This window comes from Anguilla rostrata, chromosome 4, assembly GCF_018555375.3.
Source record: "Anguilla rostrata isolate EN2019 chromosome 4, ASM1855537v3, whole genome shotgun sequence".
NCBI lineage: Eukaryota > Metazoa > Chordata > Actinopteri > Anguilliformes > Anguillidae > Anguilla > Anguilla rostrata.
In genome coordinates, this window is record NC_057936.1 from 10,160,188 (window position 1) to 10,173,294 (window position 13,107).

Genomic DNA, 13,107 nt, shown 5'->3' on the forward strand with positions numbered 1-13,107 from the left:
AAAAGGCACTGGGGACTAATGAGACAGAAACTGAAAAGCAACTGAAATGTTCTCAGCAACGAACGCTGAGAATCGGCAGTATGTTCTGTTTCAGAATGCTGTAGCCTTGAAGAAAAAAAAAATACTGAGTTAAAAAATTTTCTTTTTGGATGTTTGTTCTGGTCCTGGTTCGCTGGTTAGAACTGAGGAACAGATGGATAGCACCACACATGTATGGATCATTTAGGATTATAAAGGGTGTGAATACATATAGGGGCTATTTCGATGGGTAGGTTTTTGAATCCTATGAAAGAATTATAATTTGTGCATTCTATCTTGCAAATACAAATATTAATTAGCATCTGTACTTTAATAACTTGACATCACATAATTAAAATCCTTGTTGGCTGCACAAGTGGTGTAAATCAGTATAACTTATAATTTAATCTTTAGTCCCAGTAAATTGAAAGCAAATGTTTTCATACCAAGGTTATCAAGAGTACACTGCCATCTAGTGGAAATTGGTTGAACTGGATTAACAACAGGATGCAGAATGCAAAGAATGCATATATAAATTACATGAAATGCAGTGGTATTCAGAATGCACACATTTCATGTGCTTTTAAAGAACACAACCACCATCCATAATTTAATGCAAAAGGATCTGCAGTAAAACTAAAATCTAGGGTATCACATGCCTGTAGACAGCGTGTTCTATCAACCAACAACAGTAAATATCTATCAACATTGCCATGGCCATTGTTAATTATATTGTATATATACAGTACACACATGATGGGCCTGTATCACCAAAGAAGCTCAGCTTATCTGAGCCAAGTCCAACTTAGCTGGCTCAACAAATCCTAACCAAATCGTAATCATGCATCTACACGTTCACATAAAATAATGGGTGTACTGTATCAACAAGCCAATCGCACAGAATCATGGAGAGAGCAAGTGCCACGTATTTCACCACTGAAGAGCAAGTTATTCTCATGTCAAAATATGAGTGTAGAAGTGTCACTAGTCAAAAATGCAAGACAGTCGCAGCTGCCAAGGCACAAGAGGACTGGTGGAAGAAAATTTCAGTGTCAATGTGTAAATATGGGGGTAATAACCACCCCATCTCTCCACATTGAATGTAAAGGAGTGTTTTCGCCTTCAGACGTAACGTAGATAGCAGTACCTCCATAAGAAATTATTTATGGGCTAAGCAATAATTCTGTCCACCCTTCTAGTTGCAACCCCAGCAGTGCCAAGTGCTAAATCCAAGAGCATACTTCAAAATGGTAAATGGCTCAAAAGCGTCATTGTCCACTTCACAATAAAAAGCGAAACTTTTGCCATGGCTTCATGACTAATGCCGCCAACCTTGATAGAATAATGGGGCCTAAATCACGTTCTCAAAAGTGCTTTTTTGTATTAATGCCCTGTTTGGTGATTCACTGGATACACTAAAGGCAGATATAGTGATATAGGGTTGAGGAATCATTTATATAAAGCCTTCCTTGTCAGTGGGACTTTGAACCTGTGGCCTAAAGGTGCTGTACAGTGGGTGAGTCTGGGCTGTTAACACATCAAGTAAGGCCCGAAACATATATACAGATGGGTGACAAATCAAAGGAAAAACCTGAAAAAATGAGTAGAAAAACAACGAATCCAGATGCTTCCATACAGGGGTACTGCATGATACAATTAAGGAATTAACATCCCATCATGCTCTGTGGCATGTATAAAAATGCTAAGCAGGCCTAGTTGACCTCAATGTTAGATAAAGATGGAGAGAGGAATAGATCTAAGTGACTTTGAAAGACATCTGCACTTAGACCTATGGGAAAGACATCAGTAAATAGGGTCGAAAACACAGTCAATGACTGTGATGCTCACGCATTAGTGCGACATGTAAGGAAAAACAGAAGAGCAGCTCTTCCTCAGGTGACTGAGAATGTCAATGCAGGACGTGATCAGACTGTGCCAGCAAGAACAGGTTGTCGACAACTACATAGAGAGGGATATTATAGTAGGGTGGTAGTGCATAAACCCCTCATCACAAAGACAAATGCACTGTGTACTATATATACACACATCCACATGCATGCATGCACACCAGTACTGCATAAGACTGAAAGCATACAATTGTTCCTCCCACAGCCACGCAGAGGTCAAGGCTGCAGGATGCAATTTGGGAGTGCCTTCCTATGGGGAAGTTCTGAATCTGTTTAGAGCCTAGAGCTACAGATAATCTAATTTCTCCAAAAAAAGACATCTCAATGCAATTACAGCTTTATCAATTGGCTGGAATACCAAACTTCATTTGTGGATGACACTGACCTTCTGAGCAAAGAGAAAAAAAACCTAAAAAAGGAAGAAAGAGCAGACATTGTGTTTGTCTTAGAATCGTGTGCAAAAAGTGCTGTAATCCCTACATGGTGAATCAAAAACATGAAATAAGCTTTAATCAAAGCTGAGAATCTGCACTTTAACCACATGCGAATCACTTTGACAAATCTGCAAGTGTAAATGACCAAAGTCATGCCTTTCTCCAACCCTGCCTCCATGACACAAGTGTACAACTGAATCCTTTTCAAATGTATTTTTAAAGCATTTCCCATTTTATTTTTGATCTCAACACACATTACTTCACTTTTGATTTTGTTTAGTTTATTTATTTTTATTTTTGTTATTGCTTGATGGTCATACAAGGGTTCCACATATGACATCAACGAAAGGGCATAAGGCCTACGGATGAAATATTATTTTCTTTACTTAAATTACAAATCTGGATTAGGCTGTTTTTTGTGGCACATACTGCAACAGTATTTTGTCAAAGAACATGCTTCGCATTTCTACTAAGAAGTTGCAACCTCGGAAGCAGGGACAGTGTTTCACTTATTGCTGAATTAGGAGTCTTTGTTCCAGTTACGCAGTATAACCTCAGCTGCATCCAAAGTGCTGTCTTGCTGCAGAAAAAAGTACAATGTCAGTGTAATATGAAATGCATCACATCCTCACATGTTTCCATGCCGTAATCAGTGCACTTATGATTTACGCACAATAAGAATATAAAGATAAATAGTTCAGTGTGAAGCCGCGTAGAGCGAACTTTGTGTGACACATTTAAAACGCACCAAGTAAAATTATTTTAAAATACACTGCACAATGTGTCCATACAGTAATACACCCCGACACAGGTCATACAATATCTTGTTAGTTAGTTCACAGCTGGGCTCTAAGAAACCAGATGGTTTCTTAGGAATTTACAATACGTTCCAACAGTAAACCATTAGCCTGATCATACTGCAAAAATAAACAGCTTCCTGAGAGGAACTGAAGCATTCCTCTTACCTATAACAGTTTCAGTTTCTTTATTTATTTATTTTTTTTAAATGGTGAATTTCAGAAGCACAACGCAAGACTGACAGCCCCACATTATGGGAACAGAACTAAATCATATACTCATACTTCATATCCTGCATCACACGACTCATAATCCCAGAGTGCTCTATTCTAAAACCCCCTTGAACAACTCAAACAATCTGACTGGCAGGTGAAAGATGTCACATGGTGGAAGGGGAGTGGGGGAGGGAAGGGGGGGGTATTCCATTTCCAACGCACATGACTGCAACATCCATTACGGAGACACCAAACCAAGTTACCTTTATGAAGCAAAAGCGGATGTACTTCTCAAACTGCTTCTTAGAATCCTCCCCACAGAAGGCCGTCACTGGAATAGCTGCCAGTTTCTAAAAAATGAAACATTTTATAGTGAGGAAGGGTGTGTGCCACAACCCTGGTCTCGGTGTGTTGTAAATATACAAATTAATACATGAACATGCATAACAGTACCAAGTTATTACAGCACAGATGGGCTTTATCATAATGGTGCATTTATTTATGGCCTTTGGTTACAAAAACAAGGAAAATTTATGTGGCACCTTTTCCTGGATCATCCATTTCACAAACTTGTAGTCATACGGCTCATTGTCTCCCATGTGTGACAGATCTTTGTCTGCAAAAAACAAAGTGTTAGTTCCTCGGTTTAAAGAATTGTGCAGTGTATATTTTACTTAAATGCTCAATACTTTTTAAAATCTATATACATTCCAGGTTACCCTGCACTTAACATTAGATGAGAAAAATGTATAGGTGGCTCCTATAGAGAAAAAAAGTGAATGATTTACTGAGTATCAGTATAGATGTTTCATATTCTATAAAACTGCCTTGCAGTTGTCAGCCTAACCCATTGCCAACATCGTTTGCTGCTCTTTTTCAGCTGTGAATGGAACAAGCAGCACTATGGGAAAAAAATTACCCTCCCTCCATAGTCTCTGCATTAATGACATTTTACCACTAGAGGGTGAACTGGTATGCAAAGTATTTACAGTTTTTAAAACTGGGACAGGCTGATTTAAATGTAGTGCTCTCTGCATAGTAATGAATAGATAGATTCTCAAAATGAGGGTTAAGGTTGATCTGAGACAATTGTGGCTCCGAACCACTGAGCACAGTACTTTACTTCAATTTCTCCTCCAAAAGATCCAGTTATATCAAACAGACCTGTGTTGAGGCCCTGCTACAGGCAATTTCAAATAGATTCTGTACACAGTTGTGATACATTATACACTGTAAAACAGTTCACTTGTATACACTTTAGGTTGTATGTATGTTATGTTATCAGGAGAAATACTTTACTATGCGTGTGCTGCATTATAATACCAATCTCAATCCATTCAATCTATAACTGCAAAACTAAAACAATGGCCTGTATTCAAGCTACAATTAACCTTAAATATTAGTTTAAAAGTTTCCACTTTTTAATTCAGTAGCACAGTTTAGCAAGTTCAGCAATATGCAAAATTACTCTCCAAACAGTTTGCATTTACACGTGTAACCTGATTTTTTGCATAGTCAGTTATAGTCTGAAGAACCTTGCTGTGATCATGGACCCTGAGCTAACCTTTGAGAAGCATATTTAGCACATAAAGAAATCAGCTCTTTATCATCTTAAATCCATTGCTACGGTACAACCATTTTCAACACAGGAGAGTGCAGAGAAACTAATACATGATTTTATTATGAGCAGACTTGACTCCTGTAATGCCCTTTTTTTATCATTATCCATTATCATTCATTTACAGTTAGTCCAAAAGCGCACATAACAGCACATCACTGGCTACTTATTCGTTTTAGGATTAATTTTTAAAATATTCTTTTAGTTTATAAGTCTCTTCGTGGCCTAGTACCTTCTGACCTCTGACTTGCTTTTAAGGTATGTGCCTAACAGGCCTTCAGATCCACAGGCAGTAACCTATTATTCATACCCAGATACAGGACTCAGACCTTTGGCAGGGCATCATTTAGTGTCTCTGGCCCCAACCTTTGGAATAGTCAGTCAGTATCTAAGGGCTGTTCAGTCCTTCGATGATTTTAAAAAGATATACCTTTTTAAACATTGCTTTTATATGAATTCTTACTGGCCCCGATTTAATATTTTTTAAATGTTTTATATCTTATTTTATTTTAATTTTATTTTTACTTTTGTTGCATTTCTTTCAATTATTTTAATGCCTTTTATGTTGTTAATTTATCTTTTAATTCACTGCAAAGCACTTTGTGTTGCACCAAGGTGTATGAAATGTGCTATATAAATAAAGGATGATCGATCGACTGATTGATTTAGTATAAATTAAGGACGCTTTGATTGATTCTAGATCATCTTCCGTATGCTAAAGTTCTAGAAAACTCACTGAGGGAAGTGACATCAGCGATCATGAAGTAGCCCCCCTCGGGGACGACGGGGGACATGCCGCCCAACCGGAGGATGGCGGCCATGCGCTCCCTCTTGTCCTCCAGCTCCACAGCCAGCGAGGAGAAGTAGCAGTCCGGGCTGCCCATGAGGCTGTAGTCCCGGAGGAGTCCCTGAGCTACGGCTTCCTGCGCAGCAGACACAACATGCCCTTTTTGCTCTGGGACTTCCTGTGCATCGCCACTGCTCGACATGTCTTTCACCACAGACTGTCACAAAGCTTTGTGAAATCCTAAATATATTTAACCTGAAGGGATTGCAGGGGCTACTGCAAAGGCATTAAAACAATTTAACCTTTGCCACCTTTATTACATGACGATGCTGAGAACATGGAGGATTCCAGGCCATTTTTTTGCCAAGTATGGAATTTTGTACTGGAGCAACTGTTCTTCAAGCTTCTTCAATTTTAAAGCTTCTTGAAACATGTAAGGAATATCCTAGACCAGCACTTCTCAAATTCGGTCCTGGGGTACCACTGCATGGTGGTTTTCATTCTAACCACAATTCAATCTCAGAATTTTAAGACGCTGCTGATTTTTTTTAAACAGTGAATCAAAAAGTTTGGTATGAAAATCAGCATACATAGTGGTACTCCAGGACCAAGTTTCAGAACCACTGTCCTAGACCTTCTTGGAGAGTACAGAGTTAATTTACAGTGGATTTAACTGAAACAAAATGTATTATAATGGGTTTACCTGTAAAGGAGTTGGACAGGTATACAATGTATTCTGCATGACTGTCTGAAGATGTTTTACCAAGTGTTCTGGGCCAATGGACCAGCCAAGCTTTATAGAAAAAAAGGAAAGATATGTTAATGTGGTTCTGCTGGGCATAATGTGAACAGTGCATATTAAACACAAAGAACCAAGATAAAAGGGCATATTTCACTTAAACAACCATGATACAAATGTGTACTGTATACTGTACATTAAGAACCTAGGTATAATGAGTGTATTATACATGAAGAACCAAGTTACTATAATGTATATTATAGAACCGAGGATCAATGTGTACATTTTACATTAAGAACCAAGGACCGATGCTGAGCACAGGAACTTTAAGGAGCACATGGTATTCATTTGATAGCTTAGAATGTAGTCAGCTAAAGGCTAAACACCTCCACAGGAGTGCAGCAATCCTGCTCTCCCTGAGGTCAAAATGCCGTTTGGTCCATTGGATTTTGCAATTAAGTAAAGTGTACCAATCAAATCTCAATTTGTTGATGTACTTTTCCCTAATTATATAACAAATATGAATAGAATCTTACAATTATCAATACATCTCTTTTTTTTGAACTTGTAGTTTATTGCACCAATGAGATGCAATAGTCCTACACAGATCCTCCCTGGAAAGATCCCCAAAATGGTCAAATATCCATGTACCAAACTCTACCAGTATATGAATGTTATTCATGCTGTGACTAACATTTTTATTTATTTCATCACTTCCACCAGGCCGCACAAACGGTGTGGCTGATTAAAGGCATCATACTGTACGCCACGCTTCTGAGGAAAGACAGCATCAAGCGTTAGCTCTCACCTTCCATCCAGTCACACTGTACGTCTTCCCAGCACTGCCGATAGTGATGGTTCTATCCCACATGCCAGGGAGAGTAGCTGTGAGAGACAGAGTTGAACTTCAGTTCACAGCTACATGAGAATTGCTATCATTGTAATAGATTGTATTACAATATTCTAGACATATTTAATATACCTAAATAGATAGCAGTACCTATTTTGATGTGCTTGTGGCCTTTGTACACCAGCCACTCGTAAACCTCATCACTGAAGCAGAGCGTGTCGTGCTTGGTGCACAAGTCAGCAATCACCTGCAACTCCTCTCTGGTGAAAATCTGTTGGGGACACGCAAAAGGAGGGTCTAGAAATGTCAATCAATTCTATAATGACTGTTCTTGCCAATTACCATTCTTTTTACGTGACCTATTTAGAGGGAGAAATATCTGAAGACAATAATAGGAACTGTAAGTCAACAGAAAACTGCCTACACCTGGAAAAGGAAGACGGAAACAATGCATTCCCTTCTTTATTGGAGGGATGCTAGGGGGACCCCACTGGGAATTGAGTTTCTATAACTACAGTAAAAGTATTCTAAATCTGTAGTGCTTGAACCATGAGACCATTTAAAATTCAGCAATTATAAATGAAACACACACTCACACTCAATGTGTTGCTTCAGGTCAGGCTCATATTCATGACGTTACATGTCTTAAAAGAGGAACGGGAACAGGCACATTCACAAGACACTGCATTACAGGCTTCAAGCTAGCATGAACTCCAAAACAAAGTTAAAGGGATAGTACAACTTCTTCGTAAATTTGCTTTTTGGATTTTTACCCATCTTAAAGATGGATACCATTTCATTCCTGTCCACCCAGTACTAAAATAAAAGACTATTTAACGTTGCTAATATAACATTGTTTCTGCAGCCATTCATAGTGGGAGCACAGTTAGCATGCAGCCCATAAATAGACTAATATTTTAGCACAGGACACACATGGATGAAATTATATCAATCTTATCATCTAACTATGGGTAAGATAGGAAAGGAAATTTGCTTTTTGTCTTTGTGTTTCCTTTAAACACATAAAGCCTAACAATTATTCTTTGGTGACCTATAGAACACTCACCTTCCCAACAGGATTGTTGGGTGTGTTGATAATTATAGCCTTGGTTTTTGAGTTAAATTTACTTGCAAGCTCATCTGGATCCAGAACCCAGTCAGCGCTAGTGATGCTAGCCTTGTTTTCAGACTTCTGAAAATTGCAAACAGAAGAAATTGTGAAGCTGTCACGATCATAAGTTGTATTTTCAGGTGAATATGACTTCCACAAAAAAACTGGTCAAACTTACAAGTCTTAAGGGAATTAGAACAGGCTTTGCTCCCGCCATTCGAACCATGGGTACATAGCAATCAAAAAAAGGCTCAATAATTATAACCTTAAACGGATAGAAAGAGTGACAAAAATTAGTTGTTTTTTACTTGCACATTTTGTTTTCAATACTCATTGCCTCCACTACACTCATGTGTATATACTGAGCAACTGAGTATTTTCTTGTCAAAGTAAACTATAAAAACAAAACAGAATCACTGAAATCAAGCTTCTAGCTATGCCTTAAAATAAGAATGGAAACACAGATGGGAAAACCTTACCTCATCTCCTTCATCTACCAGACCTTGCATGATACTGAATAAAGAGCCATAGCCTCCTACTGTCACCAGAATCTCTTTGAATGGGTCAATGTCTCGGTCATATACTTTCCCGTACACTTGGGACAGTGCCTTGACTAGAGATGGATGCCCCTGTTTTGAAACAAATGTCACCAACAAATGGCCATCAGTTGTGCAGTTAGTGGTTAACTACCAAAATTAAGCCATTGCTCCCTTATTTAATTATTTTGGAAGAACGCACCATTATAATGGTTCTGCACTGAATCTACAAAAAGCAGAGTAATCCACATGTAAGTTTGAAAGAGATGGTAATTTATCCACATTAGGTGTCAAAAAAAATGTATCCACAAGAACTTTACACACACAAACACAAACACACACTGTGTGTGTGTGTGTGTGTGTGTGCGTGTGCGTGCGTGCGTGCACATGTCCTTATAATAATAATAATTATTATTACTATTATTATTGTTATTATTATTATAAAACTATTGGTCCAAAGTGCATGGAATAGAACAAATAAAAGCGATTACAAATCCTCTTGTGTACTGGTTCAGCCTGTCCAGTGCCGCAGCCTGTGCCAGACCCTCCTTGATGTACGCTGGAGGAGGGATGTCTGGGTTCCCTTGGCCCAGGTTGACAATGGAAGGGTCTGCTGCTACAGAGGTAAAGGCCACCCTGGGGACAGACAAACAGGAACTTTAATGGTTATGATGAGGGAATAGGTAAGAACAGATCTGTAGGTTTTTTAACCTTCCATTTCAAGCTATCATTGAACGTAGTCTACTCACCAAACATTCTTATCCAGTCCCTCTATTCTCTTGGAATGTTTATGCTTAAAAGACGCCATTGCATGCTTGAAGGGAATGAATGAATGAATTTAATTAAAATAAATAAATAAATAAATATGATTATGTATGGAAAAAAACCCGTCTTTATTTATTTTTAAAGAAGAAAAAAAATAAAGTTTAAGTAGGCTTTAATGGCCTCATGCGTTAAATAGAATCATAAATGAACTCCACAGTTTAAAAATAGTAGCCTATGTTATTAAACAACTGTAGGTTGTTACACACTGAAGTAGCCTACACCGACATTACAAGGAAAATATCATTCAAAACAAACACTAAAAACATAACTATAACTCACGGGTGTGGTAGAAAACTGACGCAATGTTCTCTTTGAATGTACACTAAGGACACGCCATGCTGGCTTGCAGCACCTTAAAGTTTGATGTGCGACGATCATCTCTACAAGTAAAAACACACAGATTAGCCTATTTGCAGCGAAACAGCATGCAACTCCACAAAGGAACTTAATTACAGACACGGTGTCACCAAGTGCGCCAACCAATACAGCAGACAATGTCAGCTATCTAACTTTTCACGTAGTCCTGTATAGCTACACAGAACCGCTGTTCTTATTTGAAAATGTCACTGATCAAAACGTCTAGCTTTTACTGCCGTGTTCTGCTCAGTGCACACAATCTAGTAGTTGCACTTCACTTATAACCATTGTTAGCTACCTAGACTAACTTTTGTGGACTAAATGCTATATGTACAATAGTAACTAGCTTGGGTGGGTGAACCTGCCAATCTAGCTTCCTTGCCTGACAGTTAACGTTATACCGTTTTCACAAATATGACCAACAATGGAGCTATCAAATGGAGCTTGCCGAAAATCCTTAATCACTCACACCACTAACAAGATCCCACCAATAAAAATCGGATGCGTCTCACTTGAACGCTGAATGTCAAGGACCAATTTCACAACACACTTTCATAGACTGTGCACATTTTACGTACCAAACACAGAGAGCTTATGAATGTCTATGGTGGGCATTGTAACTAGCGACAGTAAATACTTAGGAGGGTCTATAATTTTCAAAATAAAAGTACCAAAGATGACACCTTTATTACGTTCAATATAATTTAATTAAGTTCTTAAATATAAACTATTCCTCTTCTACTTGAACAATATTATAACTTGAATTTTAATCATAGATATGGTAAAACTATTGTTTTTCTACAAATATAACAAATTACTTTCAAATAAGGTCTTCTCCCCAGTTTATCTACATTTGTAATTGGCACAATTTCTTCTGTGTCATTGTGCCAATTACAAATACAAATATGTAATACTCCCATTACTAGTATCCAAGTATCCAATACAACATTTACATGATTACATGTGATTAACTGAAAGGTAAGGGAGAAATTAGAATAATTTAGAACACATCACTTGATCAATTCTGTAAAAAGCTTGTAAAATCAGCTAAACAACTTAAATCAAATAAACATCAAAGAAATATGGCTGGGTATTATGATGATTTTCAAGGGAAAATAAAGTGTATTAGTACATATTGCATTATGCTAACGAATTATAACGAAAAACCGCAGTAACCTAATTTTAATGTCAAAACTTCCAAAAACTACTAGATGCACGTTAGTCGTGCTCGCGCAGGAGTACTTGCTTTTATTCTGAATATTTTCCGCACAATCTGTCGTCATACCCTTGCTCAGGATCGCTCATTTCACGGTACCTCTATGGTGCCAAACAACCACAGAACGTTCTTTTGATTCAGTAAGATTCCACATGACGTACGCTATTATTGTTACGGCACCTAAAATGAACCAATCGGAAACAAGCACTGCTTGAAAACACATTGGCAATATTGGTTTAACATGCAAATGTATTAAATAAATAAATAAGTAAAGCCACGGTAAATGCAAAAATGTGCGTATAGTTTTCCTAAAAACGTCAGAAACAAGCATACTTACAGTCTACAATGTCTAGTCGAACGGTTTTATATACAGAGGCCAACTTACTGCAGCCACAATCATAGATCAACTATAGCCTACGAACCTACGTCTCCCGCAGTAGTTTCAAAAGGTTGCAGCCCTGATATTTGCAAGTCGACGCCAATGACGAATCCCTAAAAAAATTTATTTGTCGGCGTTTTAAAATTAATCAGATAGGTCCCTATGTCAAGCACTCAATTTCAGGAAACTTGGCCTTTACTGCGTTTTAGTGAGAAAAGCCCAGCTGGCGTTAAGCGATGCAAAAGATGTCTCATTCTCTGTTTAACTCTCGGCAGGTCATTTTCTCACCTGCATTTTAAGCACCTAGCTCTTACTTCGTGTGAGATCAGTAGCGCCGTCGTTCGCAGATGTTAGACAAGTGGGGCAATCAAGCACCGTGACCTCCCTGATTACGCAGCGTCATCGATATGTCATTTGACACTTACTAAAAATCACTCATAGCACAGTTCACATGCACACGGCCATGTGCATTCAATGGCTCAATCCCAAGCACAATAAAGTAAAGCAGAAGCCAAAGGTGTAATGTGGAAGAAAGGGATACAGAAATGACAGGAGTGGTGGGATAGAGACGTGATAGGTAGGCACCTGTACCAAATTCAGAATAAAGTCGATGCAAAAAGAAGAAGCATTATTGGAAACAGGAAAGATGAGGTCATCATTACAAGGTTAGGACTGGGACATTGTGCATTAAATAAAACATTACATTTAGTTGGGAAGCACCCTACAGGTGTGTGTGATTACTGCCAGGTAGAGGAGACTGTGGAACATGCTATAATCAATTGTAGTAGGTACCAAAGGGAAATGGGGAGTATGATGGAGGAGCTGAGAGAGGTGGGAATAGAGGATATGAATTTTAAGAAGATACTTAGGGCAGTAGAGAACAGCACGGGAAGAAGGATCATTTTTAATTTCATAAAGAAAACTGGATTATGGGAAAGGATTTAAATAAATGTTCAGAGACAAACAGTAGGTGGCGGTAATGCAACAATACTGGATTCCAACCGCCGTAAAAAACTAACAAGAAGAAGAAGAGGAATCCAAGTACAACCCTCTCAACTCTCGGACTATGGTCGATAGACTAGACATGTAGACTATATCTAAAAGTTTATATTTAATAATATAAACAAAAACACGTTTTTAACGTATATTGTTTGATCAATATTCATCAAACCAAATACTAATGATAATGATAAATACTCAAAATGGTGGCTAAGGACAATGTCTTCAAAGCACAAGGTTGTCATCAAAGCTGTCATCTCCAAGACGCGAGCAATCAGCTAACAAGAAGATGTCAGTGCAATCAGGATGATTTTTATG

At 38.2% G+C, this 13,107-nt stretch overlaps 1 protein-coding gene across 9 annotated transcripts; it reads right to left on the reverse strand.

Annotated features, from left to right (window-relative positions):
• Positions 1-2,570: 2,570 nt before the first annotated feature.
• LOC135252467 (kynurenine--oxoglutarate transaminase 3) lies at positions 2,571-12,224 on the reverse strand. Of its 9 annotated transcripts, none has more exons than XM_064330543.1 (14): positions 12,079-12,224; positions 10,118-10,218; positions 9,763-9,827; positions 9,505-9,649; positions 8,957-9,106; positions 8,656-8,742; positions 8,433-8,558; positions 7,517-7,637; positions 7,325-7,401; positions 6,481-6,570; positions 5,727-5,913; positions 3,915-3,988; positions 3,636-3,722; positions 2,571-2,939 (listed from the first exon to the last, which is right to left on the reverse strand). In XM_064330543.1, exons 2-14 carry the CDS (start codon positions 10,214-10,216, stop codon positions 2,880-2,882), a joined length of 1,368 nt encoding a protein of 455 aa, XP_064186613.1. In that variant the 5' UTR covers positions 10,217-10,218; positions 12,079-12,224; the 3' UTR covers positions 2,571-2,879. The 9 variants fall into 9 exon arrangements, with proteins under 9 accessions (XP_064186613.1, XP_064186614.1, XP_064186615.1 ...); XM_064330544.1 differs by lacking the exon at positions 12,079-12,224 and adding an exon at positions 11,834-12,057; XM_064330545.1 differs by lacking the exon at positions 12,079-12,224 and adding an exon at positions 11,749-11,770.
• Positions 12,225-13,107: the final 883 nt, after the last annotated feature.